Raw genomic sequence first — 27908 nt, 5'->3', positions numbered from 1 at the left:
CCCTTCAAAAAAACCATCATGTGGCTGATATATAAATATAAATTTCTGAAGGTCCAGACAAGATTAAAACAGTAAATTTTTACACACAAAACTTATAGCATTTTGGCATTGTGTGAGTGTAAAAACACATACCCACTGGAATTTGGAAATGACTGCTACTAGGTCTAAAACCTGAGAGAGGGAATTCCAAAAGTTAAAGCTACTGTTCTGCTCCAAATCACTCAAGAGGCAGTTTTCTTCCACCATACCACCAATATTTAAATACCTAAACTACTAAATTATGAATCGTGTTTCTAAAAAGATCAAAGTTATTAATGTGAAAAAAAGAGCAAAGTCAATTAATAAACTCCACCTGTTCTTTTAAGGATGACATGATTCTTGTGGAGGTTCAGGGTTATGGATAAATAATTTCATTTACTATTTTATGTTGTTCACTCAGTCTCCTGTAAGACCACAATTATTTCATGACAATAATGCTTAACCATTTAAACTGGCAGCATAATTTAAAAATAATTTTAACTTCATAAAAGTTCATTAGTGAAACTAACGAAAATACTACAAAACTGTTTCCTTTTTAACATCATATTTTCAAGCAATTCTGAAAGGTACCCAAAGTGGCCCTATCCTTAACACTTGCAAACCCTTAATAGTCTACTACCTTACAATTTGTGACAAAAATTTCAACCCTCTGTGCCTATGTCCTCTAGCAACCTCCTGAAATCAAAAAGTATACTCTTTTGGAATAAATTTGAATTTCTTGTAATACATTTTCTTCCTGAAGGTACTCCAAAGCATCCTGAGTTTTCTCTAATCCATTATGTGTTAAAAGCCTGGCTTGAAGTCAGCTTCAAGATTGCTCACATCTTAGATTGCTAGAATTTCCAAGAAATATATACACTGAGGCCATTCATGTGGTCCTTAATTTATGAAGAAGTTTACTTAATCCTAAGAAATCTTGAATCAAAATCTAAGTCTGTACTTCTAAACGCATTTTTTATTAACCCCTAAAGAGTTGCAAAAAGAAAAGGGAGAGGAGAAAAAACCTATATGTAGCAGTGTAATAATTAATGTCTCAAGATTATGCTAAAAATCAATCTTTTTCTTCTTAAATTAATTACTGAGTCATTCTATGAATCAAAAGAACATCTAACAGTAATTCTGGACCAGCTACAATGTAATTAAACAATTATTCTGTGAGTTTATTTTTTTTAAGCTTTATACATTTGTATATGTGAGGTCAAAATGAAGTAAATTTTAGAAACATCACAGTCACTCAAACCTCATAAATATCATGGTATTTTTATCAACCCAGAGTCTGAATGTTTCTACTTTTAACACAGAATGATTAGAAGGAAATAAATACTAAATTAATTTTTAAAAATGTAAGGCTGAGCCTTAGATATATATAAACAAGATATGTAGATCTAGTAAAAAATATGTAACGAACAATATATAATTAATTGATATTTTATATTTATTACATAATAATATCTAATTAATAATAAAGAAAAAAATATGTATGAAAAGATTACCAAGGGGGTTTTTTTCCTAATAATTCACCTATTTTAACCAAAGCATGGACATGAGTGTTTCCTTTCCCCTAAATGCTAGTCAGTCATCATTACAGAAATAGCAGAGAGCATAACATTTTCTTTACAGAGGTTCTACTGCTGCAAAGCCATTGGCTGCCACAAGATTTTCACAGTTACAGGCACAGCCAGACTTACATTCCCTCCACAAAGACCATGCATGGTGGAGAATTTGCTGAAGACTGAGGTGGAGGATATGAGGGTGCATTTTTTGCCTGTAACTCCATTTCTGATGCTGAGGTACAGTTGTAAAGTAACACTAATTTAAACCTTTCATACCGCTGAGCCTTCAGCTTTTTCAAGTTCAAGGAATGTATGACAGGGTTTGCTGAAGGACAAGATAACTTATTCATATCCAAACTCCTTTGCACATATGTATATATAGTCTCACACACAATGCATACACCAACAGTACCAACAAAGAAACTTTCACTATTAAAGAATACATATTTTTAAGATAACAAAATGCTATTTTATTTCATGAACTTTTGACCAAAGAAACAACCAAGAAAATCATCTGTATCTATTGGTTCCTTTATCAGCAAGGCTATGGACCAATCTATTCCACCCACAGGAGGCAAAGCCCACTCTCAAAGTATGAAACAGATGTTCTGTTAAACCGTATGGTCTGAGAGTGGGTGCATGCAGACTCAGATTAAGGAAGCTGAACATAAAAATAGAAGAATTAAAAATACATACAGCCAATTTGCTTAGATTGGTCAGCATTTCATTCTGATCCCCAAAGCCAGTTGTATGAATTTTGCTCACAGCATCCTCTTTCTCAGTAAGCCATGCATCAAAAAGGCACTGAAATAAAATTGAAGAGAAAAAACTTCAGTCAGGCCTTTCCTGTATGTATAAATGCATATAAATGAAAGAAAATATATTATTATATTTAGTATAATGGTTTGAAGAACATTCCAATTTATAATTTAAAAAAAACCCATAAAACTATTCACCTGCTCTTCTGCAAAATGCTGCCATTTTCGAAGAATATCTTGCAGAAGGACCCATCGTTCTTCTGTCCATCTACAGATGGCTGCCCACCGTTTTCCAAAGTGCTGGAGAGAAAGAAACACAAAAGAGACCTTTGCATTTGTTTACTTTCTTCTTCCTAAACAAGGAAAGCTGGTTTTCCCTACGGCATTACAAAATTTTTATGGAAACATTTTCCTTATTCACTTTTTTTCTTAGGTATATGCCCTTAAAATATGTTACATATTACACTGAAATGGATTTCAGGCCTATTGAAATAAAATTAAAATGGAGAGAATAGGGAAAGCAATAGATCTAAACACTGAATATTTTAATACTAATCTACAGAGAGTTTTCTAGCAAGTCTCTAGTACTACACTTTGAAAAAAATCACACTATTTAAAAATCTTTAATATGCCCAAAACAGAAATACTTGAAACATAAACATGATGGCCAAAGATGTGGCCAAAGCAGAAAAAAAAAAAAAAAAAAATTGGTTTTTAAGTTGCATCATTAATACAGTTGATCAAAACTCTTACCACTTTTAAAATCTTGCTGTGGGAAAAAAAACACACCTATAAACTTCAACACCAGCATAAATCCCACTGAGGTTTCCCAGGTATTTCTAGCATATGCTACCATGTATGTATTTAAATTACACAAAACACCATCTTGTTCTCCCTTATTTTAGCTGGTGATAGAAAACTTGTATTGCAATGATTTATAGTAACTTAATTACCACTGGACATCAAATGCAAATTATTCAGCTGATTGCCCCCCCCCCAAAAAAAAAATCTCTTATAAACACCTGAAAGATAATTTATATTACTGCATTCTTAATTTCTCATCCACTTAATAGCATATCCTGATAAAAAGATAATAGTTTGTTTCCTTTTTTCATACTTAGTTATTTACTTCATCACTCATATGGATCCCCAATAACTTGAGATATTATATAATGCTATATATTTTGTATTCACATATTCCTCACAGAGATCATAATTTAATCTTAACAAAAATGCAGCAACCTTTTTTTTTTTCTCAATAGTTTGACAATATCTTTTATTTTAATAAAGTAACCAAAATGGCCAAGTAACTGCACTGATAAAAGTGCTGATTCTGTGACCAACCTTAAATCTAGTTATTTCTCATGAGAGGCCATAACAACCATACACTGTTTGGTTGAGTTAAGACACAGAGTTTCAAGTTCAAAATATCATATCAGGACTGTTATTTATAAAGCAGTTATTATACTAAATCACATGGTGCTCAACTTTAACTGTCTATTCACATCAAATAGTAGCCTGTGTGATGCCCACAAACTCAGACTGCTCCAAGTGATCCTAACATCTGGGAAAACAAATTTTCAGAGAAACTGATTGAATCCACATTAACAAGTAAAATGCCCTCCTTAAAAAAACAAACAAACAAAACAAAACAAAAAACCCCACACACACCTTTTCTTACAGCCCTAACACAAATTTTTAGAGAATTCTGCATGCAGAAGAAGATTCTGGGTTTTTTCTTCTCAGAGGACACAGAAAGAATATTTTATATGACTATCAAAAGCAGAAGGTGAAATATTTTAGTCTGCTAAAAGGTCAAAGTAAGGAAGCACAAGAACAGAAGAAAATGAGTAAAACATCACTCTTGGGAACACTGGATTAAAATCATGTACTGAAAGCCTGCAACTAACAGACCTTATTTGATAAATGCTTTTCTAATCAGGTATTACAGACCACTTTTTAAAATAATGAGAAAAAATGGAAAGATGTTTTTTGCCTACATCCAAAATTAATTCTTTACAACTGAATATTTAGCCCATTCATAGAATTTCTACCAAATAACATTAAGTTTTGTGTGCAGTTTTCAAGTGGTCAACAATTCATGTACCAATACTCAGAGTGGAAGAAACAAACAGGAGGAACTGGCAGCACTGGTCAGTTCCACAGCTGTGACGTCAATCAGACTTGGTGGAATGAGTCCCACGGTTGGATATCTGTGATGGAGAATTCCAGGCTGCTCAGGATGTAATCTATTCTACAGATACTTAGGAGAACTTTCTAGATCAGTAACCCTTTTCCTTATGGGAGATTTCAACTTCCCAGGAATACCATACTCTTGTGATGAGCAGGTCTTGGAAATCCCTGAAGTCTGTAACTTCCTGTCATAAGTGTTCTGTGGGTCAACAGGGATAATCTATTCACTCTTTAACATTCCTCACTTATTTTGATGTATTTTTGCAAAAACAGCCCATATTTCATCTTCAATCAACGGACAGTACCCTGAATAATATGAATATATAATCCTGGAAAATACACTCTCAGCTTCTTTCCCCCAGCAGGGGAATAAGCCATCAAGTAGTATTTGATACACTTTATACAGATTTCTTTCTAGCATAGATCCTGACCCTTGAAGCCTGGGGAAGCCTCTAATTTGAGCTAGATCACAAGAGTCCTTAAGAGACCTGTTATCTGCTGGGTATAATTATGGAAAAAAAAAAATCTCTGCATTCATGGCTTCTGTATGTTATCCAGCCATTTCTCTGAGCTGAAGATAATTTCCCCCAGTTTTCCTGTAGAAACGAGTCAGAGTACAGCAACAGCTTTGCTACAAAAGTGGTTTGATTTTCCAGCACTAAATATAGATTTGAGCCTTATTCCACAGCTGCCTTGGTAAATCTGTGGATTGAGTTTAATTGGGGTCTTGGAGTTTTAAGTCTAAATAGTAGGTTCTTAGTAGCAGCATAAACAGAGCCTCTCAATATGTCACACATTACTATGTGAAGTAAGCAAAGTAATGTAAAAGTAGTTTTAATATTCACACTCACCTGGTCTAGCTGCAGCCTCTCAAAGTACCTTAGAGGGACAGCTGTTTCTAAGAAAAGCCCTGAAATTGTGTTTAGTTTTAGTTTTCCAAGCAAGGGTAAATTTTCAATTAAAAATTTGTTTCAGGGGACGCTTTTGGCTTCCATGCCATTAATTGCCTCTTAAATAGATACGTTTTTGCATAGGCAATAAAACTTAAGAACTTTAGTGTTGAAAAGTAATTGTTGAAAGAAACGAACTTTGCTGTTGATTTAAAATCAGCATAGATTCTTGTCAGCCTTCCTGAGACATCTCAAAAAGTTCATTTTAGGCTTTAAAAATTCTCTTATACAAACATTTGAAAAAAAATTACACACTATATACATAGATATTTATATGTGTGAAAATATTTCAGGAATCACCTCCTCAAAAAGAAATGCAAAACTGAATTGCACCTGCTTGGAAAATGCATCTTCGACAATTACATGGAAATAAATGCTCATTTTCTTCCAAATCTGTTCCTGACCAGCACCTCAGTGAGCCAGTCTTATTAAGCTCTTTTGTCTGACAGTTCATGTTCTTGTTTTGTTCTACTTTTAGAAGTCAGACTGACAGATACATAATCAAGCTTGGAACTTTCCTCCATTGTGCTCTTTGTGAAATGCTCTAATGGCTGTGCCTGTCAACACATTTTATCTCCTGTGCTTATATTCAGACTGCAAGTGATATGGAAAAAAAAAATCCAAACAGTTCCTGTACACAAAAAAAGAGGTGCAACATTTCACTAGGAGAGCAGGTGGACGGTGGTAACTCTGCTCTCCTGGGCATTCAAGTATAAAAGTTTCCACACCTCCCTAACACTCTAAACCCTATACCTTTATAGCTGTACTTGGATTTTATTAACATCTGTAATATTGCTACATATTCTTTGACTTCCAGAGCAATGGAATTATGTTTTCTCTCAGATTCTTCTGTAAGAAATTGTGGATGAAGGACATAACAGAAGAGCAGATGTTCTGTTCCGCAGCATCCTCTGCTCAGAGAGCCTGTGCTGCAGGGTGAGGGGATTCAGGAACTGTCTTTCGAGCAACTTTCAAGGAATGTACTTTTTCCAAGACAGTAATAATTTGTGTTTTCTGCACTAGTACAGTTACAACTTGTGTATTTCCACTGTGTTTAATTTTCATTAATTATTAATGATGTTTCTTTAATGTATTGTAGTTTTGTCTCAGTTCTATTTCATATTTTATTCCAATATGGATCAGTCACAGATGCTGCACAGGATAAAAATGGTACCTTTCCAATTATTGTAATAATATGGGATGAAGCTGTGTCACCTGATGTTCCCTTATTTTTCTTTCTTCATTCTGAAGATGTGAAATTAGATTGCCTAACAATCCACCAACCTTTCATTTGTTTTTCACACTATTAAAACCCCTTATTTCTACATCTTATACATAAAGTTCCATAAATATCAAATAATGTTCATTATTTTCTCTCTTCTCTCATTCAAGGTATTTTAAAAGTTTAGTTTTGTTTCTGGAGGCATGTTCTTGCTAGGGATCTGCTTTGCTTCACTGAACAGTTCCAAGGAGTTGTCTGGCAAGATACTCTGGAAGGTTAAGATTATTTTGGGCAAGTGCACCACAGTTCTGACACTTAAGATGAAGTCAAGAGGAATTAATAGTTATGGATCAGTAGAGGCTGTATTGTTATCTTGGTTAGGTTGTGCTACTTGAGTGACTAAGTAGTGGCAGTAGAGAAAACTCAGAATTACATTTGAAGTGGCAGGCACATCATCGTAGTCAAACCTACTCTAAATTCCAAACCAATTACTGGTTTACTGGTATTGGCATCCAAATTAGCTACATTAAAAACAGAACACGGGTATCTGTCTGTGTACAGCTATACCTGCTGGAATGTAGTTACCTTCTCTAGAGAAACCTTGGGTGTTAATGATATAGAACCCACAAACTCTTATTTTCTTAGGTAATAAAGCAAAATTAAAGAAAAACAGTTTCTCCCTTCTGAAAGAGAAAAATAGAAAGAATCTTGATTGTAATATTACAATTCCTCTCCTCCCTGGAGAGCCAACCACCAACACAAGAGAATCCTCCTTCAATGTATCTCAACATTAATTATCAAGTTTCATTTATCCAATTTTGTTCAGAGGTTACAGTAAGAGCACTGGAATATAAATAATACAGCAATAGTAACTTTTTAAAGACATATGTGAAATAGTGAACTTTTGCTATGAGCAAGTTAATATTTGAAAAAACTTTTAGAATATCTTGGCTTCTAGCTCTATCCTTTTGCTATGAGCAAGTTAATATTTGAAAAAAACTATTAGAATATCTTGGCTGCTAGCTCTATTACAAATGTATCTCCAATGTGTCATTCTTTTAAAGACACTCAAGTGATTGTAGTTAGAAAACACAATTAAGTGATAGTTCCCTTCATTTCCTAAGAAACATGGTCATGAGAAAATAATAGGAAATAAATTATTACTTCCCCTCAAAAGTACTTCAGAAAAATGCAGAAAAATCGTAGTTACTTCTTGATAATCATTATTTGTCTACAAATTATGATCCTGTAGATCATGAGGACATTCACTATCTGGTTTTGCTTATTAAAACTTTCTACTTCAATTTTTTGGGATCAGCATTGCCATATAGTCATTACCTGAAGCTGCTCTTCCAGTGCAGCAGTAGCTCTGTCACCACTGTTTTCATCTACCACCACTACCATATGAGTTAGGGAATTCACCTTGACTTGTTCCTGCTCCAGATCTTCTTGAAATGCCTATAATGAAAGGATGTATGTTAGAAAATGTGTTCCAAAGTAAAAAAACAAACAAACAAACAAAAAAACCACCAAAAAAAAGTACTACTGACTGATTAACTTGCATAAATGACTATGAGAACTCCAGAGCTTAAAGTTACTCACAAGTCCTAAGTCTTATACAATATTCCAGACTGAAAATTTTGCTTGAGAAACAATTTGTTGAGTTTATGTAGCTGATTTACAGATAGTCACATGCTATGTATACATAATATGTATGCACACCTTAACCTGCAGATTTTAAATAGCCACTGAATAAAATTTTGTATTTCATATTAATGTATGAAAATATTATTTTTTTAATATTGTAAAAATATTTTTTAAAATCACATAGATTTAATTAAACAAGCACATACAAACTTCAGTTTGGCACCCTACAACATTACTCACATAGGAGAAAACTGCTCAGGAGGTAACCCACCATTAGGAAACTCATGCAGTACACCCTACTTACTGCAGAAACCAGGAAACCAAACAAGAAACAAAAGCATTTCATGATTTCTGCATGTCTGATGAAAAAATTGCTTGCCTTCACTTGCCATGAAAGATAGAATTATTTGCTATAGTTAACAAAGCCAAAACCAGCCCAGCTCTGTCATCAGAGACCTGAGCAGCCAGACCTATTTTCTCCTTCCTTTGCTCTGGTGCAGCAAGAGGACTCACAACAAAAATGGAATGAGTTAAAGTGGTGTCGGTAATGCAAATTAAAACCACAAAGACTTCATACCACTACCCTGAAAAAAACCAAAAAAACCCAACAAGATATCCAGGACTCCATCTAGCCTGATACACTTTTTAGGTATCTCTAACTTGCTTTAAACCAATAAAATAATTGGGGAAACCAAAGTCCTGGATTATGTTCTCAGTACTTCAGCTGAGCGTATTCTAGGGATTAATGCATTTATAGTGAGATAGTTACAGTCTGAAAAATAACATGGCCCTGTCACAAGAGAAACCTTGACTGTGTTACCTACTATGTTGAATTTCATAGTGTGGTGGTTCTCTGATGCTTTTTCAAGTGGACTAATTCACTCATATATTAAGTCCTCGCAGAACATAAGTTCATGCACTTTTTCATAAGACATTTTACTTTTATTTAAATAATGAAAAAAATTAGAAACCAAAACATAATATGGCTATAAGCAATAGGAAAGGGATTCACAGACTATTGTATTTTTTAGGGCATAAATATCTTACCATCCATTTTAGAGTTAATTTCTTTCATGGGCATATTGAGACAATATAAGAATCCTCCTTTTTCTGACTTTCATGCCTGTGAGTACCATTTGCTTCAGAGAGCTAGACTATAAAACAATTCTCAAGGACTGTGAAGTACACTAAATTGTTAGAGGAATCCCTGGAATTTAGACTTCTCAACATTTTATGATCCAGCACTTGAGAGGGAAGAGGAGGCAGAGTGGTCATGGATTAATGTGTATAATACATCTCACTTCCCCCACATTTAACCCTCTCTTTAAGGCATACAAAACAAATTCATTGCTCCCTAAGTCTATAGCCATGGACAAGGTGACTTTAATTTCCTTATTAGCTGGAATCTGACAGATGACATCCCAGAACAAAACCAGAGTTAGCAGGAGTGCATGGCACTTTGGAGGTGGGAGTCACCCACATTGTGGAAGACTTGAGGAGTCATGGAACAGACGAACCAAAATGTTGAATCATTATCTAATCCTCAGGCAGATTCAATTTACTCTGAAATAAAAGACTGTTCTTTATAACTCAAGTGTCTATTTTTACCATGAAATTCATTGGTGAGAATTGCTTGTTTACAGGATCTTGTTGGAACAGGAATTTATGATGGACAGTTTCAAGGCAAGAGCGCACTGTTCAGATAATTTAAATGGTAATTTCTAACAAGTTGCCCTGAGTTTATTAAAGAAATACCAAATTTTCAGGGACTTAAAAAGTAAGATGGATGTAGATGTTGATGAATAAAGATAGCAACAAGAGAAACTCATAAAACCCTACAATTCCTTTAAGTCCTATCTATCAGATAACAATTTACACAACTCCAACATAATCTAGTTCAAAAAGAGTAAAAATGCCTACCAAAGTCGTCCAAGTACCCAAAGACAAATCCATCTTGATATTTGGACACTGAAGTGTCTCCTTTTACCTTTGAAATTAATTTGAAGTACTAAAAATCCTGGCACCAAAAAAGGCTCAGATGTTTTTAGAAACTCAATGAAACTATAAAAATCTACCAACTATATATGGTACAACAATAATAAATAATAGCACATATATTGTAATAATAATAAATAATAACTGGAATAATTAAACCAGTGCAATTAAAAGCACAATTTTTAAATGTATTATAACATTTCCAATACCATATTCTGCTTAGACAGCTCAAAAGTCCTTAGATATTTACTGAAAAGTAGCTTGCTTCCTTTACAAAATTATAAGGAAGGGATAATTGTAACAGGAGAAAAAATACTTAAAAGGCTACTAAAACAAAAAAAAATTACTGAAATGTTTAACTAATCTTCCAAAATATATTGATTATGCCAGATTTCTTACCAGAATTCTGTAACTTCCTAATGACATAAAATTTTCTTCTTCACCACTGCAGTCCGCTCATAAAATTTTCAGTACTATCAAGATAACAACCTCATATATTTTGGACCTAAGCAGCATGATGGGAAGAATGTTATGTTCTTTCTCTGGTCTGATTGTTGGCTGCCATCCCCAATACATATTAGTGTTTTGTTTTGTTTTTTGGGGGGTTTTTTTGGGGTTTTTTTTAAATATGTCCCAGCAGAGAAACTGAAGCGTCAGTCACAAGAACTCAAGACCAATATTTTGCAACATCATCTTAAAATACATAGAATAAAGAAATGTATGGAAATCATAAGTCAAAGGGGGATACATAACATTAAATAAATGAGTGAAAAGTACCTACTAATGAACAGGTAAAGAGAGGAAGGCAAAATTATAAGGGTAAAAAGGAGACAGAGGCAAGATGACAACAAGCCAAACCTAACATGTTTGCTGGTCTGTTTAATTTGAAATTATGATTGCTTTTTCTATCTTCAAACTCTTAGGAATTTACAAAATATTGTTTTCTGATACAACCAGACTCATTTGAGACTAAGAGAAAATATGAAGAGTGTTGGGTTTTGCTTTTTTATTTGCTTGTTTAATAATGAAGCAATAAATGTCCTATTAAAAGTCCACTGTTTAACCCTTGCTATAGGAGGTAGCTTTGTTGTATGTAAAATACAAGAAAATTATATGACACTTTTTCTCAGTAACTGAAAGAATGGAAAACCCTGTTCTTTGACTCCTGAATAACACAAGGGATAGATGAATACTAATGTAATTAAAATTAAATCCAAACCATTTTATTTCCAGCATTTCTAGCAAAATTCCCTTTTGCACGTGAAACAGATTTGAAAAGTAACACACATAAATAATAACGTTCACTAACTTCAGACACCACAGTGAAGAACAAGCATGTGGAAAAGAGATTTCTGCATATCTTCACTCAGAATCTCCAAATACAAACTAAATACATATTTTTTTCAGTATTAGAAAAAAGCAACTTAAAGAGATTGTATAAATAAAGGTCCTACATTTTATGTTAGTATTCAAGCATAAAATGCATAGAAATAGGAGTAAAGTTATTCAAGTCTTAGTACTGATGTATTCAAAATCTTTCATGTTTCTTTCTCTGATTACCATTTCATAATTACCTTCTGTCTTTTTTGAAAACAAAATGTAATGTCAGATAATGTCCTTAGCTAGCAAACTCACATACTGAAATGCATTGTCTCCTCACAGGGCAAGCACAGACAATACCAACAGCAGCAGGAGCTGCAGAATTTGTATTCTTCTTCAGTAGCACTCCTTAATCAGAATGCAAAGAAATCATCTTTAACACACAAGTGCATCATGAAGTCTTTTGCAGCTTTTGACCTCTTTTTAAAAGAACTGTAAAAGCTGATTTCAGTTTGAATTATTTTTCAGGACAATCTTCCCTCTAAAACCTGGATTAACACTGACAAAGGCCAAGAAGCATCAAGTTTTAAAATCTCTCAAGATACCATGGCAAGGAACTGCTTTGAGCCATTGATGCAGAGACATTGACAGGTCGTCGTATTAAATCTCCACCATCTCACAAACAACCTCTGTTTTCTATATATTTCTATGCTTCCTTATCATCATCATGTGCTATAGACACATATACCAAGTTATTATAAAATCTAAATTAATATGAAACAAGGCAATCTAATCCAGTAAATTTAATCAATCTATTACACCAACTATCCTCTCTCTCTTTTTAGTTCTTAATTCTTCCAATTAAAATTACCCTTATGTAATGTGGAAAAAATTGGCAAAATTTCATCTTATTTTCTAGTCCTGGGTTTGGTTGGTTGTTTTTCTTGTTGTTGTTGTTTCATTATATTACCAAAAAGTATTTTCTACTGCTAGACAGTAGTGCATTTTACAGGCATAATATATGTTCAGTGCAAATTTATATTCAGGATCTCTGGAGACCTAACAATATTATGTGGTCCGACAACTGCATCATTGCTGCTACAACATGTAAGTGAAAAAAGCAAGATGCAAAAAGAAGAATACGCAAGTGTTAAAAAACCTGATACATTTTCATTGTAACATAATGAAAAGATGTTATAGTTGCCATGCGTATTCCAGTATATTGCCTATATATAAAAAGAAAGCAATTTTTTTTTTAATATCAGAATAAAACTCACATATGTGATAAAGTAAGTCTACAAAAGCTTGTTAACTGTATAGAACAATAAATATTAAACCAAGATTTCATATTTGCTATGCTCTAATGGCAAGAGTAGAGATTTTAAAATGTCAAACACCCAATTTGGTTTTTATGCCTTTGGAAGCACATCACAGCATACCTTATGCTCTTCTATTTGGCGCTTTAGGTCCTCTAGATCTGGACCTAAGGGCTCCAAATCAGTTTTCTTTGTCCTTTCCTCTGTTTTTGTCAGCCAATCAGCTAGCTGGGCTAGCTGCTGATTCTGCAGATCCATTAGGACTTTATGTAAACTGTAAAACAAAGAAAAAATAATTAAAATTTAAAGTGAAGAAAACAACATGCAGAAACGTCTGCCTCATACACTAACAGATTTTCACAAGGTTACATTTGAAGGCAGAATAGAAATATAAGCTTTGTAAGGGGAACAGGCTCTCCAGGGCAGTGGTTAGAGCACCAGGCTGACAGAGCTCAAGTGTTTGGGGAATTCTCTCAGGCACATGGGGTGACTGTTGGGGTGTCTGTGCAGGGCCAGGAGTTGAACTCTATGACCCCTATGGATCCCTTCCAACCCAGCACATTCTATGGTTCTATGGAGAAGGTAACTGATTTTTTTAAAATAGTTTTGATTTAGACAAATTGTTTTGAAGCTTTTTCTTTAGGAACTGACTACATCATATAATATTTCATCTGTTAAAGGTTTGTATTCCAGTTGCATTTCTATTAGAGTTGGAATTCAAAATTTCTGCAGTCTGTTTTTTTAAATCTTGTTTTATCCACTACAAGTACTTTGAAGACTGCTCCAACATCTGACCTTACCAGGCTTCCTCTAATTTAGAATATTAAATAGAAAAAAAAAATCTATATTTTCAGTTATTCAATGGAAAATACTCCAAAATTAACCAGAAAATACTTCAGTTTTGCCAAATCAAATTGTATAGATAGATCCAAAACGACCTGCCCAAAACCCATTACAGATTTCTACTTACACTTGCCTCTTTAGAAACTCTTTAAACTTTCCTAAACAAAATCTTCATCAACAGCAGTCTAGGACTTACACTTGCCTCTTTAGAAACTCTTTAAACTTTCCTAAACAAAATCTTCATCAACAGCAGTTTAGAATTTCAGATTTTTTTCTCTTTTTTTTTTTTATTTTAAACTAGAAATCATATTTGAAAGATTGAACCCACCAGAGGACTCATATAATACTGTTTCCATCCTAATCTCTCTATTAATTACAGATAGAGTACAAAAAGATGATACCCTGTTTCAATAAAGCCTATGTTTTACAAGGGATTAGGGATCTCAGATCTGAGTCCTTCACTTTAAGCTGTGTATTTTATTGTCTTGATATTCTAAACTAAGCTATTATAAAGTACAATGCTTCTTCCTGGATATATTCCTCTTAGCATTACATTGAATAAACTGTACAGAAAACCTGTTGCAGTAAACTAAATTTAAGAAAATAATAAAACACTTATTATATATAATATTGACATTATTCTGCAGTAAGTAGGATAAACTTAAAAATTAAATAATCACAAAACATAATCACAGTTTAGTCCTAAGCAAAAGAATGTTTCTTCTTTCTTACCATTCACCAGCTACTTCGTTGTTTTCAAAATACTTTTATAAACATCGGATATGAGAGTTTAGTATCTATTTATATACTTCAGGAGATAGTCAAAACCTTTGTTTATAGTATGGCTTTTATAAGTTTCAAATTAAAAAAAACCCCACAACTTTTAATTGAATTGAATGTGTTTTAAAAGTCGTTGAACTCTATATAAAGTGATAAATTGCATTGTTTTTCTCTACAGTGGCATATTTATCACTGAGATGTTTTACTATAGAGAATTCTGTTTAGGAAAGACCAGGAGGAAGAAATTTAAAAAAAAAAAAAAAAGAAAAAAAAAAAAAGAAAAAAAAAGACAGTTTTACTTCAGCATGTTAGTACACTGCCTATTAGAAGAGTCAAATCATTCCAATACATACTGAATATATGAGAAATCCAATCTGTGCTGCTTTTACACAAAGGTATTGTTGTGTTCCAAACTTTCTCTGACATTCTGACCTCCTAAATCACTTTTTCTAAGACCCTTTCATTTTTATAGCATCTTTATCAGTATATCTTCCTCCTGGCCTTGTTTATTGCTTGCTTTTGTTTTCCCTGTGCTGTAAAGCGTGGTACCTTTTTTCACACTTCCTATTACCGTTACAGAGGTCAGACAGCCTTGCTGTTCTCATCTTCACAAAAATCATCCCTGTTTGGCTAAATGTGTCACTGTTGCCTTAAGGATAAGATTATAGCAATGTGCTCAGAAAATTGTGCTTTAAGCTGAAGTAGAAGATGGATCCTGAGAGTTTAAATTATGTATAAAAACCCAGAAATATATTATATTGTGATATGAAAGCTTTTTATAATCATCCAGCCAGTTTCTTGAAACACAGTGGTTTGACCAAAAGGCCAGAATTAACTATATCTAGGTATATCACTACTGAGAAATTTTCTCTTGGCCTATCCCAAATCTCATTGAGTTTATCACAGATTTTTTTTTTTTGTATAGAAAATCAAATAGTAGCACAACACTCTCTGTGAAGCCCTTATTATTTTATGCCTTCTACTGAACTCATATTACCCAAATATGACCTACATTTAGAAGACACTAGGCCATTCAATTCTCCAAGGAATGACCTACAGCTGCAGCTGAGAGATGGGTTTAACTGGTGTTAAAGGACATTTTAAGCAGACAAAGTACCATTCAGAGACATAGCTACTTGCATGTGTTGATTTAAATGAAAATAAGTATGGCCAATAAAAGCATAATAGATTTTTCTATCAAAAAAATACTAGGACCGGAATAAGTTAGATTGAAATACCTGAAACCCAGAAACAATTTTATAGTTAAAGGAAGACAGAATAAAAGAAACATTCTCAGTACTCAGTAGCACAAATGTTTGGAATTGCTAAGAAGATACTGGCAGAAAGAGAGTTATATCATGCAATTGCTGAAAATCACAGTTCGCTTTTTAATGCAATGGGCAAACCCCTCAACTCCAAAAGGTAAGGTAAAACTGGAAAAAGCTTAAAGAGGAGCAAGATGAATAACTGAATATGTTCAATATATATTTATGAAGAAAGTAAGAAAATATATACTTTATCTATGTATCCCGTAAACCAAATTACTCTCCTGTGGCACAATCACAAGCTCTTACATATATGGAATTTCTTATCCCAGATGGCACTATGTAAATCAAAATTTCAACATCAGATATATTAATAATAAAAATCTCCAAAGATTATTGTCAATATTGAATAAGTAATTTCTATTTCTACTCTTAATTCAACTTTAAACTACAGGTCTTACCCTTTATTTAAATAGTGTAATTTGCACTCCAATAAAACCATGGCAATATTTCCAGGAAAGCTAAGCTCTTATTTATTCTTTTAATGGGATTGTGTTTTAGAGGCCCTAAAAGATTTGTTTTGCTTTTTCTTTTTTTATCTTTGCAGAGGTTCTCTCCTATGTTTTTCAACATAGTGCAACACTCTTATTTGTTGAAACAAATGGAAAAAGGTGAGGTAGGTGATGCAAATTTTGGTTAAAGTGTTATCTGTGTCCAAGTTGGTAGTTGCTGCTTTATACGGCTTCCAGGCTCCAAACAACATGCAAGGCTCAAAATCACTGCACATCAAATTTCAAGTTAAAAAAGATACAAGATGGAGTTTTGTTCACAATGAAGTAAAAGAAAATCCCAACTGTTAATCAAGTTCAGGATTGTTTCAGTCAAAAATAATTAACTAATTAATTATTATATGGTCTGATAACACCTGACATAATACTCACTTGCTTTGTTTTTCCATACTTGCTACCCTGAGACTTTCCCAACGAGAATTAAGCAGATTCATTTGTTCTTGGATTTCATTCTCTTCCTCATCTGAAAGTTTTCCAGTTGATAGAAGTTGACTTCCAACTTGCAAAACATTACCAACACGTCCTTGGTGAGCTGTTAACTCCATCATAAACCCCTGAAAATTAAAAAAAATAAAAGAAATTTTTTTAAAAATCAGTTTTCAGTTGCATTCTTTGAAATGAAAGAACAGCATTGCACTGTTTTGCCAACATGGTTTTCAACCGTGGTTTCAATTTTTTCAACCCCTCACCAAAATTTGTAACATAAACTGGAAATAAACATTTTCATTTTCTTCAAAGGGCAAAAAGTTGTTTAGTCAAGAGAAGAAAAGGCTGCAGGGTGACCTTACTGATCTCTGCAACTACCTGAAAGAAGGTTGCAAAGAGGTGGGTATAGTAACAAAGGATGAGAGGAAATGGCCTCCAGTTGTACCAGAGGATGTTTAGATTGGATTTTAGGGAAAAAAATCATCTCCACTGAATGTTCTCAAACACTGGAATGGGCTTCCAGGGAAGCAGTTGAGTCACCATCCTTAGATCTGTAGATGCAGCATTTAGGAGCATTTAGTGGTGGATTTGGCAGTGCTAGGTTAATGGTTGGACTTGAGGATCTTAAGGGTTGCTTCCAACCTAAAAAATTCTATGACTCCAGGGCAGAGTCTCCAGTTTACATTCTCCAAATCAAAATTAATAAAAACCAAAACAAATCTCCCCCCAAAAAATCAAAGAGAAGAGAATAAAATAAATACATTTCAAAAGACTAGTATAAACATATACCTCATGGGTATGAAACTGTTCTTTAACAACTTCTACATCACTGGATATATCTCCTTGTGCTTGTAATGCATCTTCAGCAGAGAGAAGCCACGTGAGTACTTCTTCTAAAGCAGTTTGGTAGTTTTCAAGATCTCCAGCCCCCATCCGCACAGTGCTAAACTTCTTTTCTTCAACACTTGCTAAAAACTGATCAAAACCAAAATTGTAAGAGCAATGAAAATGGCATCTGCTCAGACAGTTCTACAAAGAAATAAATGGAATACCATTGTATTCTTAAAAAAAAAAATCAGATGGCTAATACATGGAATGTGTGAACGTATTTTGCAATACAGAATCAGTTAACTGATCAAGATCAGTTAAGATAGAAGAAAATTTTAAAAACCATAATGTTTAGTTAGATATTTCACACTGTTATTCAAAATCCCTATCAAGTGTTCTGAATAGTGAATAATGAAAATAATATTTGCCACATATTTAAAGAGGTATTTACCACAGAAGCTCATAAAATGATATATGCAAAAAAAGCAGCAAGTTATTTTCTGACTTTGCAGAGAACCTAGGGAAAACATGACATTTAAAAAACCCAAACCAACAAACCTTCACGCTACATGCAATGCTAGGCTTGAGCAATCCACAGACATATTTTTGTGAAAACTGTTCTAGGAAGCTGGAAAAGCTCAAAAACTCATGCGAAATCGTAACTTTTTAAAACCAAGCAGAAGTGTATGACTGTTGATTTCTCTTTTCTGCGAAGGCCAACCTCATAATCATTTTTTAGAAGCCAAGTCTCTTATGAGAACAGAAATCCCGTTTCTGGTCTACTATTTAAAGTCAAGAGAAATCAACAAGTACTTATTGATTAGTATAAGAGTAGAAAACAAGGACAGAAGAGAAGCAAAAAATGCATTTGATACAGAAGATACCACCCCATATGTTTTTCAAAAAGTTCTGAACAAGTTCAGCTAGTTTGTCAGGAATTTAATTTAAAAACAAACTATACATATAAACATGCTTATTCTTCCATAAAAAAAAAATTATACCAAGGCACTTAATGTTTTTATACTTGGCAAAAATTGTTCCTACTGACAAATTTGTGCCAATAAAATGCTCAAAGCAGCTGATAAAGCCTTTCATTGCAGTTTAGAACTGAAAGTTAAAGTTTATCACTAGAACCACAAGCAGGAACACAGTAGGCTCTGAGTTGGAAAGGACCCAGAGAATCATCGAGCCCAACTCTTACGTGAATGGCCCATATGGGATTATAGCTCAACTAAGTGAGCTGACTTCAGGAAGTGAAATGCTTGCAATGTAATAATTAAAAATGAAATGTTCAATCTTTCCAACAACAGCTTCATCCAGAAATTCATAGATCTATTAAAATTTAGATCTATGCATTTCTGAATGAAGATCGTATGAAATTTATGCAGACCCTTAAATATGGATTAGGCTAGGTAAAAGTCATGATGATCACCACTGGTGTGAGAAAGACAACAGTCAGTAACTGAATCCTCATCAGGAAAAGCAGGCTTGGAAATCTGATGAACTTTATAGTGTGGGTTGTGCTTGGGGTTTGTTTTTTTTTTACCTTAATTTTCTTTGGTTAAAAGGAAGTACTATATTAACAGAAACATAAATAATGAAACACAGAAAATGGTCGGCTTTATCCCTTCAGCACAAATTAATTTTTCACCTGTGTGCAATTCTAGATTTCAAATAACATACAATACAATACACATCACATTTCTGCAGCAAGATATATTTTTCTCCACTGCGAAAAGGGATAACTTGATCGGTGCTTTTCACAGGAAATAGGTTTTTTTCTTTCCGTAGCAATACTTCATGCTATATATCCATACCTGTTACAGTGTTAAAAAATGCTTTAACAGCTGACTGAGGTTAGGGTTATCATATTTGTAGAGATTTGGGATAATCTATATTGTCTGAATTTGTTTGAAAATTCTTCATCTGACAATCCTTCTTCCTCTAGATCAGACACCAAATTGCCTCATGTATGACAAGTGCTTAACTCCGTAGCAATACTTCATGCTATATATCCATACCTGTTACAGTGTTAAAAAATGCTTTAACAGCTGACTGAGGTTAGGGTTATCATATTTGTAGAGATTTGGGATAATCTATGTTGTCTGAATTTGTTTGAAAATTCTTCATCTGACAATCCTTCTTCCTCTAGATCAGACACCAAATTGCCTCATGTATGACAAGTGTTTAAGACTCCCAAAACACTTTTTCTGAGGAACAACTACTAAGTATAACTTTTCCTAATGATCAGAACTTTCTCTGCTTTCTCTTATGCTAACATATATATTATACATAAGAGTACTGAAAAATCTTGGAATCATGACCTATGGAAAAAAAAAAATGGTGCCTAAACTAATTTCAGATCTGTTTTAAGATCTTGAAAAAGTTTAAAAACAAAAAAATATTCTAATAAAAATAGAAACAAAAAGAGTTTCTAGACAGGTATTTCAAATTGTGTTCTAAATCAGGAAAAAAAAGAAAAAAAGAAAAAAAGGCTGTTTTCTGACATAAGGGAAACAGAAAAAGACTGGAAGAAAACTACATAAGTATAGAATTCTAAAATTGTAACACTGCAAAATGTCTTCAAGGATAAAAAAACACTCCTTGGAGGCAACTGTGGTTTTTTGACTTGTCAAAAATATATATAAATGCTTTATATCTCATTTCTACTACTTCTGTCAATGTTGTTTTCTCTCCAAAAGATAACTGGCCATCCTTGCTTATCCTGCATATTGAATGAAAAACAGATATCAAATCCATGGAATTAGCTGCAAATGGAACATGAAACACAGAACACATTAGGGCAGAACACTGACCTAACACTTATGGCACACTCTTTGTATCAAAAATCAAAACTAAAGAAATGTTTCAAAGATTATTATACCAATTATTCATCCCTTAATAAACCCCAAATTTAAGTGTGCAGATCCTGCAGCAGTAAGAATATTCCCAAAATGAAATAATCCACATAAGACAAACATAAGAAATCCACATAGGAAGAGAAACCTCTGATTCTTATAAATCATATTGGTAGGCATCCAAACAGCACAACCTGTGAGTGTTCTTGTTTATAAATTTATATGACATTTCATTTAAATTCCTAAGTAAGAAAAAATAGAATTTTAAGGCGTTGCATATACTCACAGATAGGATAATCTCATAATAAAGTTAATAATATAGATATTTGATGTAAGTTGTGATGGCTGTTTCTAACCATATTTTTAAAGAAAATAAAAAACAATGAGGACAGGCTGAAGTCAAATTGTTACAGCCATATAATGCTAGGAAGGCTATTCTTAGGGAAAAAAAAGCTGCCTAAATATGAATACAGTTTCATTCTTAAATCAAAACCTATTCTTAATAAGGTATATAATGAGTATAACACAAACTTGATTGTCTGCAGTTAGAGCAAAACAGAGTAATTTACTGAACAAAAACTTCAACAAAATCTCATTGTGGTGATGCATCCCTCCCTCCCTCCTCAGGCTGCACAATCATCTCAGAAATACATGTGAGCCTTGGCCTTGAGCTCATCACAAATATTGTCTACTCCCATGAGCTTATGTTGGCTAATAAGCCAACTGTTTCTTAATGAACAGTCTCGGAAACTCATTTTTCTTGCCTAAACTAATGAAATAACCTGAGCGGAACAGTTTTGTCACTCAGCCTTTAAATAAATTTACTGACCCAAATTGTGGCCAAGATGGAAAGTTACTATGACTAAAGCCAATTGTCTTGTGACCCTGGAAGCAGCAGTCCTAAATTGAGACCTGTTGAGCTCTCCAGGACCACAGCAGGTCATGGACAGCAACCTCCCTCTGCAGGCAAGCCCTCTCAGAGCCAGTGAACTCCCAGCTTTGATATACTTGGAAAAGTGATGACCAACACCAGTGAAAACAACAGAAATTCAAATATTTAATGAACACTGCAGCACATATAGCTGGGAATCAGTCAGGCAGTCATCTCCCAGACCATTCTGAAAAATTATCAGACACTTTTGCATGTAACAATCCTGGTTGTTCTTATGGACTGATGTAAAAAGAAAAAAATTGCTCTGGACTCCTTTTTTTCTTTTGCTTTCTGTTGCACATAGATGAATTATACCAAGATAAAACAATGTGAGTTTAATCTCTGTACACTTCATCATCCTCTGCTTGGGTGTGGGGGGCTGAAAGACCCCAGCAATTCTAAAGATTTAATTTAAAGTATAGTAAGTGAAGGTAAAAATCCTCTGACCTTCAGAAGTCTGGAAAAAATTAGTAGTCCCAGCAAATGTATGAATTGATCAACAGAATTTAAACCATGAGCTTGTAGCCCCACCAAGGTGAGAAAACGAGGGGACAAATTGTTCCTCACCTGTTATTGCATGATGTTCCCAAAGGGAGAAGGATTAATTGTGTGTTAGCAAAATCTCCAAGAATGTTTATATTAATACATAAAGACTGATTCTGAGTTTTAGAAATTAGTTGGGCAGTTTTAGGAAGTAGTTCTACAGGAAATCTTTAGGGTTCATTCGAGTACTCTTATTTATATTATGTATTTCCTTCCTTCAGAAACTGCCTGTCCCACTGTGAAAGATAAAGAATGTGGCTTTGGACATTTAGAGCTTTTAAACTCAAAGACATAAAATTTTAAAGAAACATTTTTTATTAAAGGCAAATTTCAGTTCAGAGTACCTTTCTCATTTTGAACACCCCTTTGCAGGATTATAGTCTCAGAAAATAGTTCACATTATTCACTCTCTAACTATGCCTCCTATCATCTAAGAATGAAACTACTGCTTATTCTTTTGGTTCCTTGAACTTTCTCATTAAAAAATCTATTTTATGTGTCTTTGTATTTCAAAATTATGACTGTTAAAATGTTAAATGATAAAATGGTCTCTTCAATAATCAAGATCATGTTTTCTCAACAGATGAGTCCAGACAGAACAGTTTAGTCATTTCTGGTAATAAAACTTATAAGCTAAATTGGTTCAGACTGCTTGTTATTATAACATTAAAAATTTCCTTGTTCTAAATGAGGCTAGCACTTCCATTTATAAAAAATATTAAGCATTTTAGAAACATCTTTTTAAATGAATTTTGGGTAAGAAATGTTTTTATGGGTTTTGTTTTATTTTCTATTTATCTGAAAATCCACACAGGTTTGGCCTTATGATAAATCTGAAAAATGCAGGTTTTGCTTGCTCAATTGAGACAAGTTACATTTTTAGTACTTGATTTTCTCTGTGGTTCCATTTCTACTGCATATGTTTCCACCTGGATGAATTGACCTGTCCTTGCAACTGCAGTTTTGAGATGCAGCAGATTATTAGGTCATTAAAAATCAATGGAGCTTAGGCAATGTATATGCTGAGGAGAAAAGGCAGAGCCAGGCAGTATTGATGAAAGTACATTCATTACAAAGGAAGGAAAAGGTTGGAACTATTGACAGGAAAGCGGTAAAAGAAAATGAATTTCGTCAACTACTCTACACAGGTACAGCTGGTACAAATAAAGGCTGAAAGAGACAAAGAACTTATTGGCATTAAAGCAAAACGTTACTCCTTGGGAACTCAGGTGCAGAAGCTGGCTTAAAACAGCTTAAAGACAGTGAAAAAAACTGCAATCAACTGGCTTGGGGAAGAGACTAAGACTGGGAACAGTGAGAACAGGTCAGATGGTGCTCAGATTTAAGAGACAGGAATCAAGGCTGCCTAATGCCCATAATAATCAAACATTCTAAAAAGTGAAAAACTTTTTTTTCATTTTGCATACACGGTCAAGTGAGTCAGTGCTTTGCAGAAAGATTTTTCTCCTCAGCTTGCTTTCTTCAACACACCTGTACTTGGAAAAATATCAAATCAGGTTTTGCTTAGTAGCTACTTGACTCAAAGTGTATCAAAACATATTGCTTTCATAAAGTCTCCAGGGAAAATTTTCAGCCTCTGTTTACTTAAGGGTTTTAATTTTGTTGAGTCTTGCTGCTCATAAAATGTATTGCTGTTTGTAGCATTGCTGATGACAAGACACCAATATTTGCCTCTCTCAGGAAGGCACCTCCTATTCAAGCACTTAAGAACCATGGCTCTGACCATTCAGTCACTGACTATGACTGAATGGAATTAATTTCACCATAAACCTACAACAAAATTATGATTTCTTCCTGTTGAAGGGGTGAGACTACCCACCATTCTTCAAACCTTCCCTTTTCTGATGAAAGACCTGGGCACATTTTAAGGGGAAGTATATTTCAGGCGCTGTTATGTCACGCAGTAGACTGTGAGATCATTTGGCCTCTACATAATACATAAATAAGACTCCACTCTACATAAAGAAAGGTGAAATTTTCACCCCAGGATAAGTATTCAGTATTAACTGATGACTCTTCTCAGAACTGTCCAAGAGTGAATGGTAAGTGGGTCCTGATGAAATATTACAGGTCAATAAGTCTGGGGCCTTTTCCCAGTAGTCCTACCAACAGTGTAACTCCAGATCAGCAGATTCAGTTATTTGAGAAATTCCCAGAGTGTTTTGTGCTGTCACATACACACAGACAAAAAAGGAAAAGGTAATTTTAGCCACTAATGATGATCAGACCACCTTAAAATTTGAATTGTGGTCACAGAATAATTCAGTAGCATGAAATATATGCAAGATTGAATTGACAATGACCATGCTTATTTAATTTTAATTTTTAAAATGCAAATTCAAAATGTTGTAATGACTGAAGTAACATCCACTTTGAAGGAAACTGCTCTAAGACATTTTAAAGGTCTTTAAAGATCATTAACACCTCTTCTAACCTAAACCATTCTATAAAATGTTCTATTTTCTAAATTTTAATCCCAAAACTTTTCTCCATGTGGAGAAAAACTATTAAACATATAAACAGAAAACCTGAATCGAAAGAGGTGAATTATTTCTTAGCAAAGAGAAATTCAAATGGATTTTCCAAAAATGTACTAAATTATTTTTTAGCATGTTGTACAGGAGATTGAGATAGAAATATAGACTGCACCCTATTTCTCTCTGGCAACAGACAAATCAAGAAACAAATATCAAAAAGTATCCTGCTAAAATACAAATGGAGATTTTAAGATTAAGACTTCAGAAATGCAGGCCAAAAGCGAAAGTAGGGAAAAAAATCTAGGGTGTTTTATTTGTTGTTGTTTTTTGTTTTCTATTTTCACATATATTTTATAGTGAATTCTACAGTCTTATAGTTTAAATAAATATGAAAACGTATAAATGTGGTTCTATCATTCTGGAAGAAAAAGTAGCCTTCTCTTTTCAGCATCCCATTCAGTTGTTATTTCTTCCTTTTTTTTTCCCCTATCAGCTCTCTCTTCTGCTACTGCTGTCAGCAAAATCTGTGTTATGCCATAGCATAAAAGACCCTCTGTCTTAAAAAGAATATTTAACCTCAAAACTCTTTTTATATTATCACATAGTGCAATATCAAAATGCTTTCAAAAGCATCAACAGCCTCAGCAATTAAATTCAACAAGATACCTCTCTAAGATATTTTTTTCTTTTGAGAAATAAAGATTCTCAGGCAAGAGCCAATTAGTGGATATACTATACAGTTTCTGTGAAGCTGAGGTTGAGGTCCTGGAGATTTCAAAGTATTCAACAACGTGTTGAATTGTGCTATTAGAGTTGGGAAGAATTATTAAAATAGGTGGTTTTGTAATGTCATCTAAAATCTCAGTAGTAAAATTTGCTTGAATAAGCTGAATATCCCATTCATGGCTCTTATGCAGTTTTGTATTTCAACTCCCCCAAAATGTATTTTAGTTTTGGTTAAAGAGGTTCTCCTTCTTCAATGGAAACCACTGCAATGAATATATTTTCAATTTAAAATTAAAAATCAACCAAAAGGCTGTTACAGAAAATGATCAAGTAATTTAATGTTTAGGGGTTTTTTTAATAATTCTGTAGTGTAATTACCTTTCTTGTAGCTACATGCTCTGAATAACAAATCAAAAGCTGTGACTCAGTCAAAATGATAACCAATCATCTCACAATGGGGTTTATCTCCTCTTCTGAATGCAGAGCTTCAGATTTATAAATTGGGTATTAATACAGAAAATACTAAAATATTTCCAAAAAATAAGAATCGGAACTACAAAGAAGTCCCTTTGTAATACTGAAAGCTGTATGGAAAACTTTCTGAAGTGCTTACAGAGAGCAGTAACTGGACAGAACAGGCTAAAAATCCACAGAGGACTTTTAAATAAAAAGATGCCATCTCCAGGTCAAGAAATTTGAGTCACAAATCAGTGGAGAATGAGTAACTTAGAATACTCAGATGTATTCAGATCCAATTGCTAAAAATGTGGGCATGCACCAGTGAGTTGCAAGCTTCTAAATTCTCATGATAGAGACAAAGTACAACTAATATGTGGCTTTGTAGATGCAAACTTCCTAACAGACACTAGTAATTCTGAAATTGTAATTTTAAAAAATACATCATAAATGTGCTGTTTCAAAATCATATTCTTATCTTTACTCTTTCTTTCTCAATACATGTTTTCATCTTCCCTTTTTCCCCTTTCTTTTGCTAGTTGACATCTAGCAAAATCAATTTCTTAATTCTAGAATTGCACACTTGTTGAGATTTATTTATTTATTTACTCAGAGTACATTCTTGAAATAAATTCACTATTTTTGCTGTTCAAATAATTACCAGAGTGTTGAAGCAGAATCTACAAATATTTTATGAAATACTTTTTCCTGATATTACTGATGTGGAAGAAAATAATTATAGGTGTCTTACAGGTTAAATTTTGCCAAGCAATATTATCTGTCCCCATATCATATATAAATGTACTCATATTCACTAAAATATAATGCATGACTCTAAGATGCAGGTATTAAATAGCATATTCATTGCAGTTGCCATCATGTATATTCACAAAAGGAAAAAAATCCAAGAAAGGCTAAAGAGTGAAAGGAGAAGCTAAAACAGAAAATTAGAAATTAGGAGGCTGAAGATGAATGAGTTAAAACTTGGTTTAAGCCCTCATTGCAGAAGACAGTGATTTTGAGACTGAATTTAAAATGGACAGGAGAACCATGAAACAAGCAGAAGTAGCAAAAGATGGCATGGCATAACAGAGAAAGCATTTCCTTGGTGACGTAGAGAAGACACAAGAGCACTGTGTTTAAGAGTGTGAATAGAAGAAAATGAGATCAGAGAAATACTGAAGGTAATTTTTAGGACCGAAGGTACTGGACAGAAAATGAATGTATTCTGGAAGGGAGTAGTCAATTAAAAATAGACTAGAGGACACTTTTAAAAAGGTGATCCTACTGAACAATATGGCACTGAGGGGCTGGAATATAGAAGAAAATGAGATCAGAGAAATACTGAAGGTAATTTTTAGGACCGAAGGTATTGGACAGAAAATGAATGTATTCTGGAAGGGAGTAGTCAATTAAAAATAGACTAGAGGACACTTTAAAAAGGTAATCCTACTGAACAAAATGGCACTGAGGGGCTGGAATCACATACAAGACATACTGTGTTGTGGAGTTGTACTTGGTAATTCATTTGGCAAATGAAATTCAAGTGGGAAAACTTATGCAAACGTATTGATTTATTGTTATCATACCTCAATACCTTTCAGAATAGAAAAAATGCTGTAGAATCTTTATTTTTTTATCCTACTGTTAAATCCAAAGCCAGGAAGTTCCCTCATCTCACTGAGTCTTTGACTTGCATCTCAATTTGCTGCTTTGTATGTGATGCTCCTGACACAGTCATGATGGTTTTTTTTAATTTTATAAATCAGTTTGTAGAACTTATCTCCCCCCACCCCCCTCCCTTTTCTGGATTTTTTTGTTTGTTTTTGACAGACAATAGAATTATTTAAAAAATTATTTTGTTGGTACTCCAGGAACACTTCAGAATACAAAACACTTCAGAATAGAAAATAGAGAAAAATCATTATTAGACTTGCTTTATTTTGGGAAAAAAAACAAACAACAACAACAACAAAAAAAAAACCAAACCAACAAAACCAAACCAACAAACACAAAAGGCATTGTCCCCCAAATAAAGCACAAACCACTTCACACTACCAAACAGAATACCTCTCAAAAGCAAAGTTAGGAAAATGTTTTACTTATAGAGTGAAGAAATATCAGCCTTACTATGTAGGAATTAGCAATTTAGAAGCTGATACAAACAATATACTGGACCAACAGTTCTTCAG

General features: G+C 33.7%; 1 protein-coding gene across 4 annotated transcripts in view; it reads right to left on the bottom strand.

Moving 5' to 3' along the window:
• DMD (dystrophin) overlaps positions 1-27908 on the bottom strand; it is a 1159435-nt gene that overhangs the window by 691676 nt on the left and 439851 nt on the right. For all 4 annotated transcript variants that reach the window (XM_039714180.1, XM_039714179.1, XM_039714182.1 and 1 more), the window contains 6 exons: positions 17666-17851; positions 16823-17004; positions 13117-13267; positions 8054-8173; positions 2549-2650; positions 2289-2396 (listed from right to left, as the gene is read on the bottom strand). In XM_039714180.1, the coding sequence (XP_039570114.1) occupies positions 2289-2396; positions 2549-2650; positions 8054-8173; positions 13117-13267; positions 16823-17004; positions 17666-17851 (849 nt within the window). The remainder of the gene's footprint in view (positions 1-2288; positions 2397-2548; positions 2651-8053; positions 8174-13116; positions 13268-16822; positions 17005-17665; positions 17852-27908) is intronic.

Source organism: Passer montanus, unplaced genomic scaffold, assembly GCF_014805655.1.
Source record: "Passer montanus isolate IOZ18808 unplaced genomic scaffold, ASM1480565v1 scaffold3, whole genome shotgun sequence".
Taxonomy (NCBI): domain Eukaryota; kingdom Metazoa; phylum Chordata; class Aves; order Passeriformes; family Passeridae; genus Passer; species Passer montanus.
This window is presented reverse-complemented; position numbering and strand designations above follow the sequence as displayed.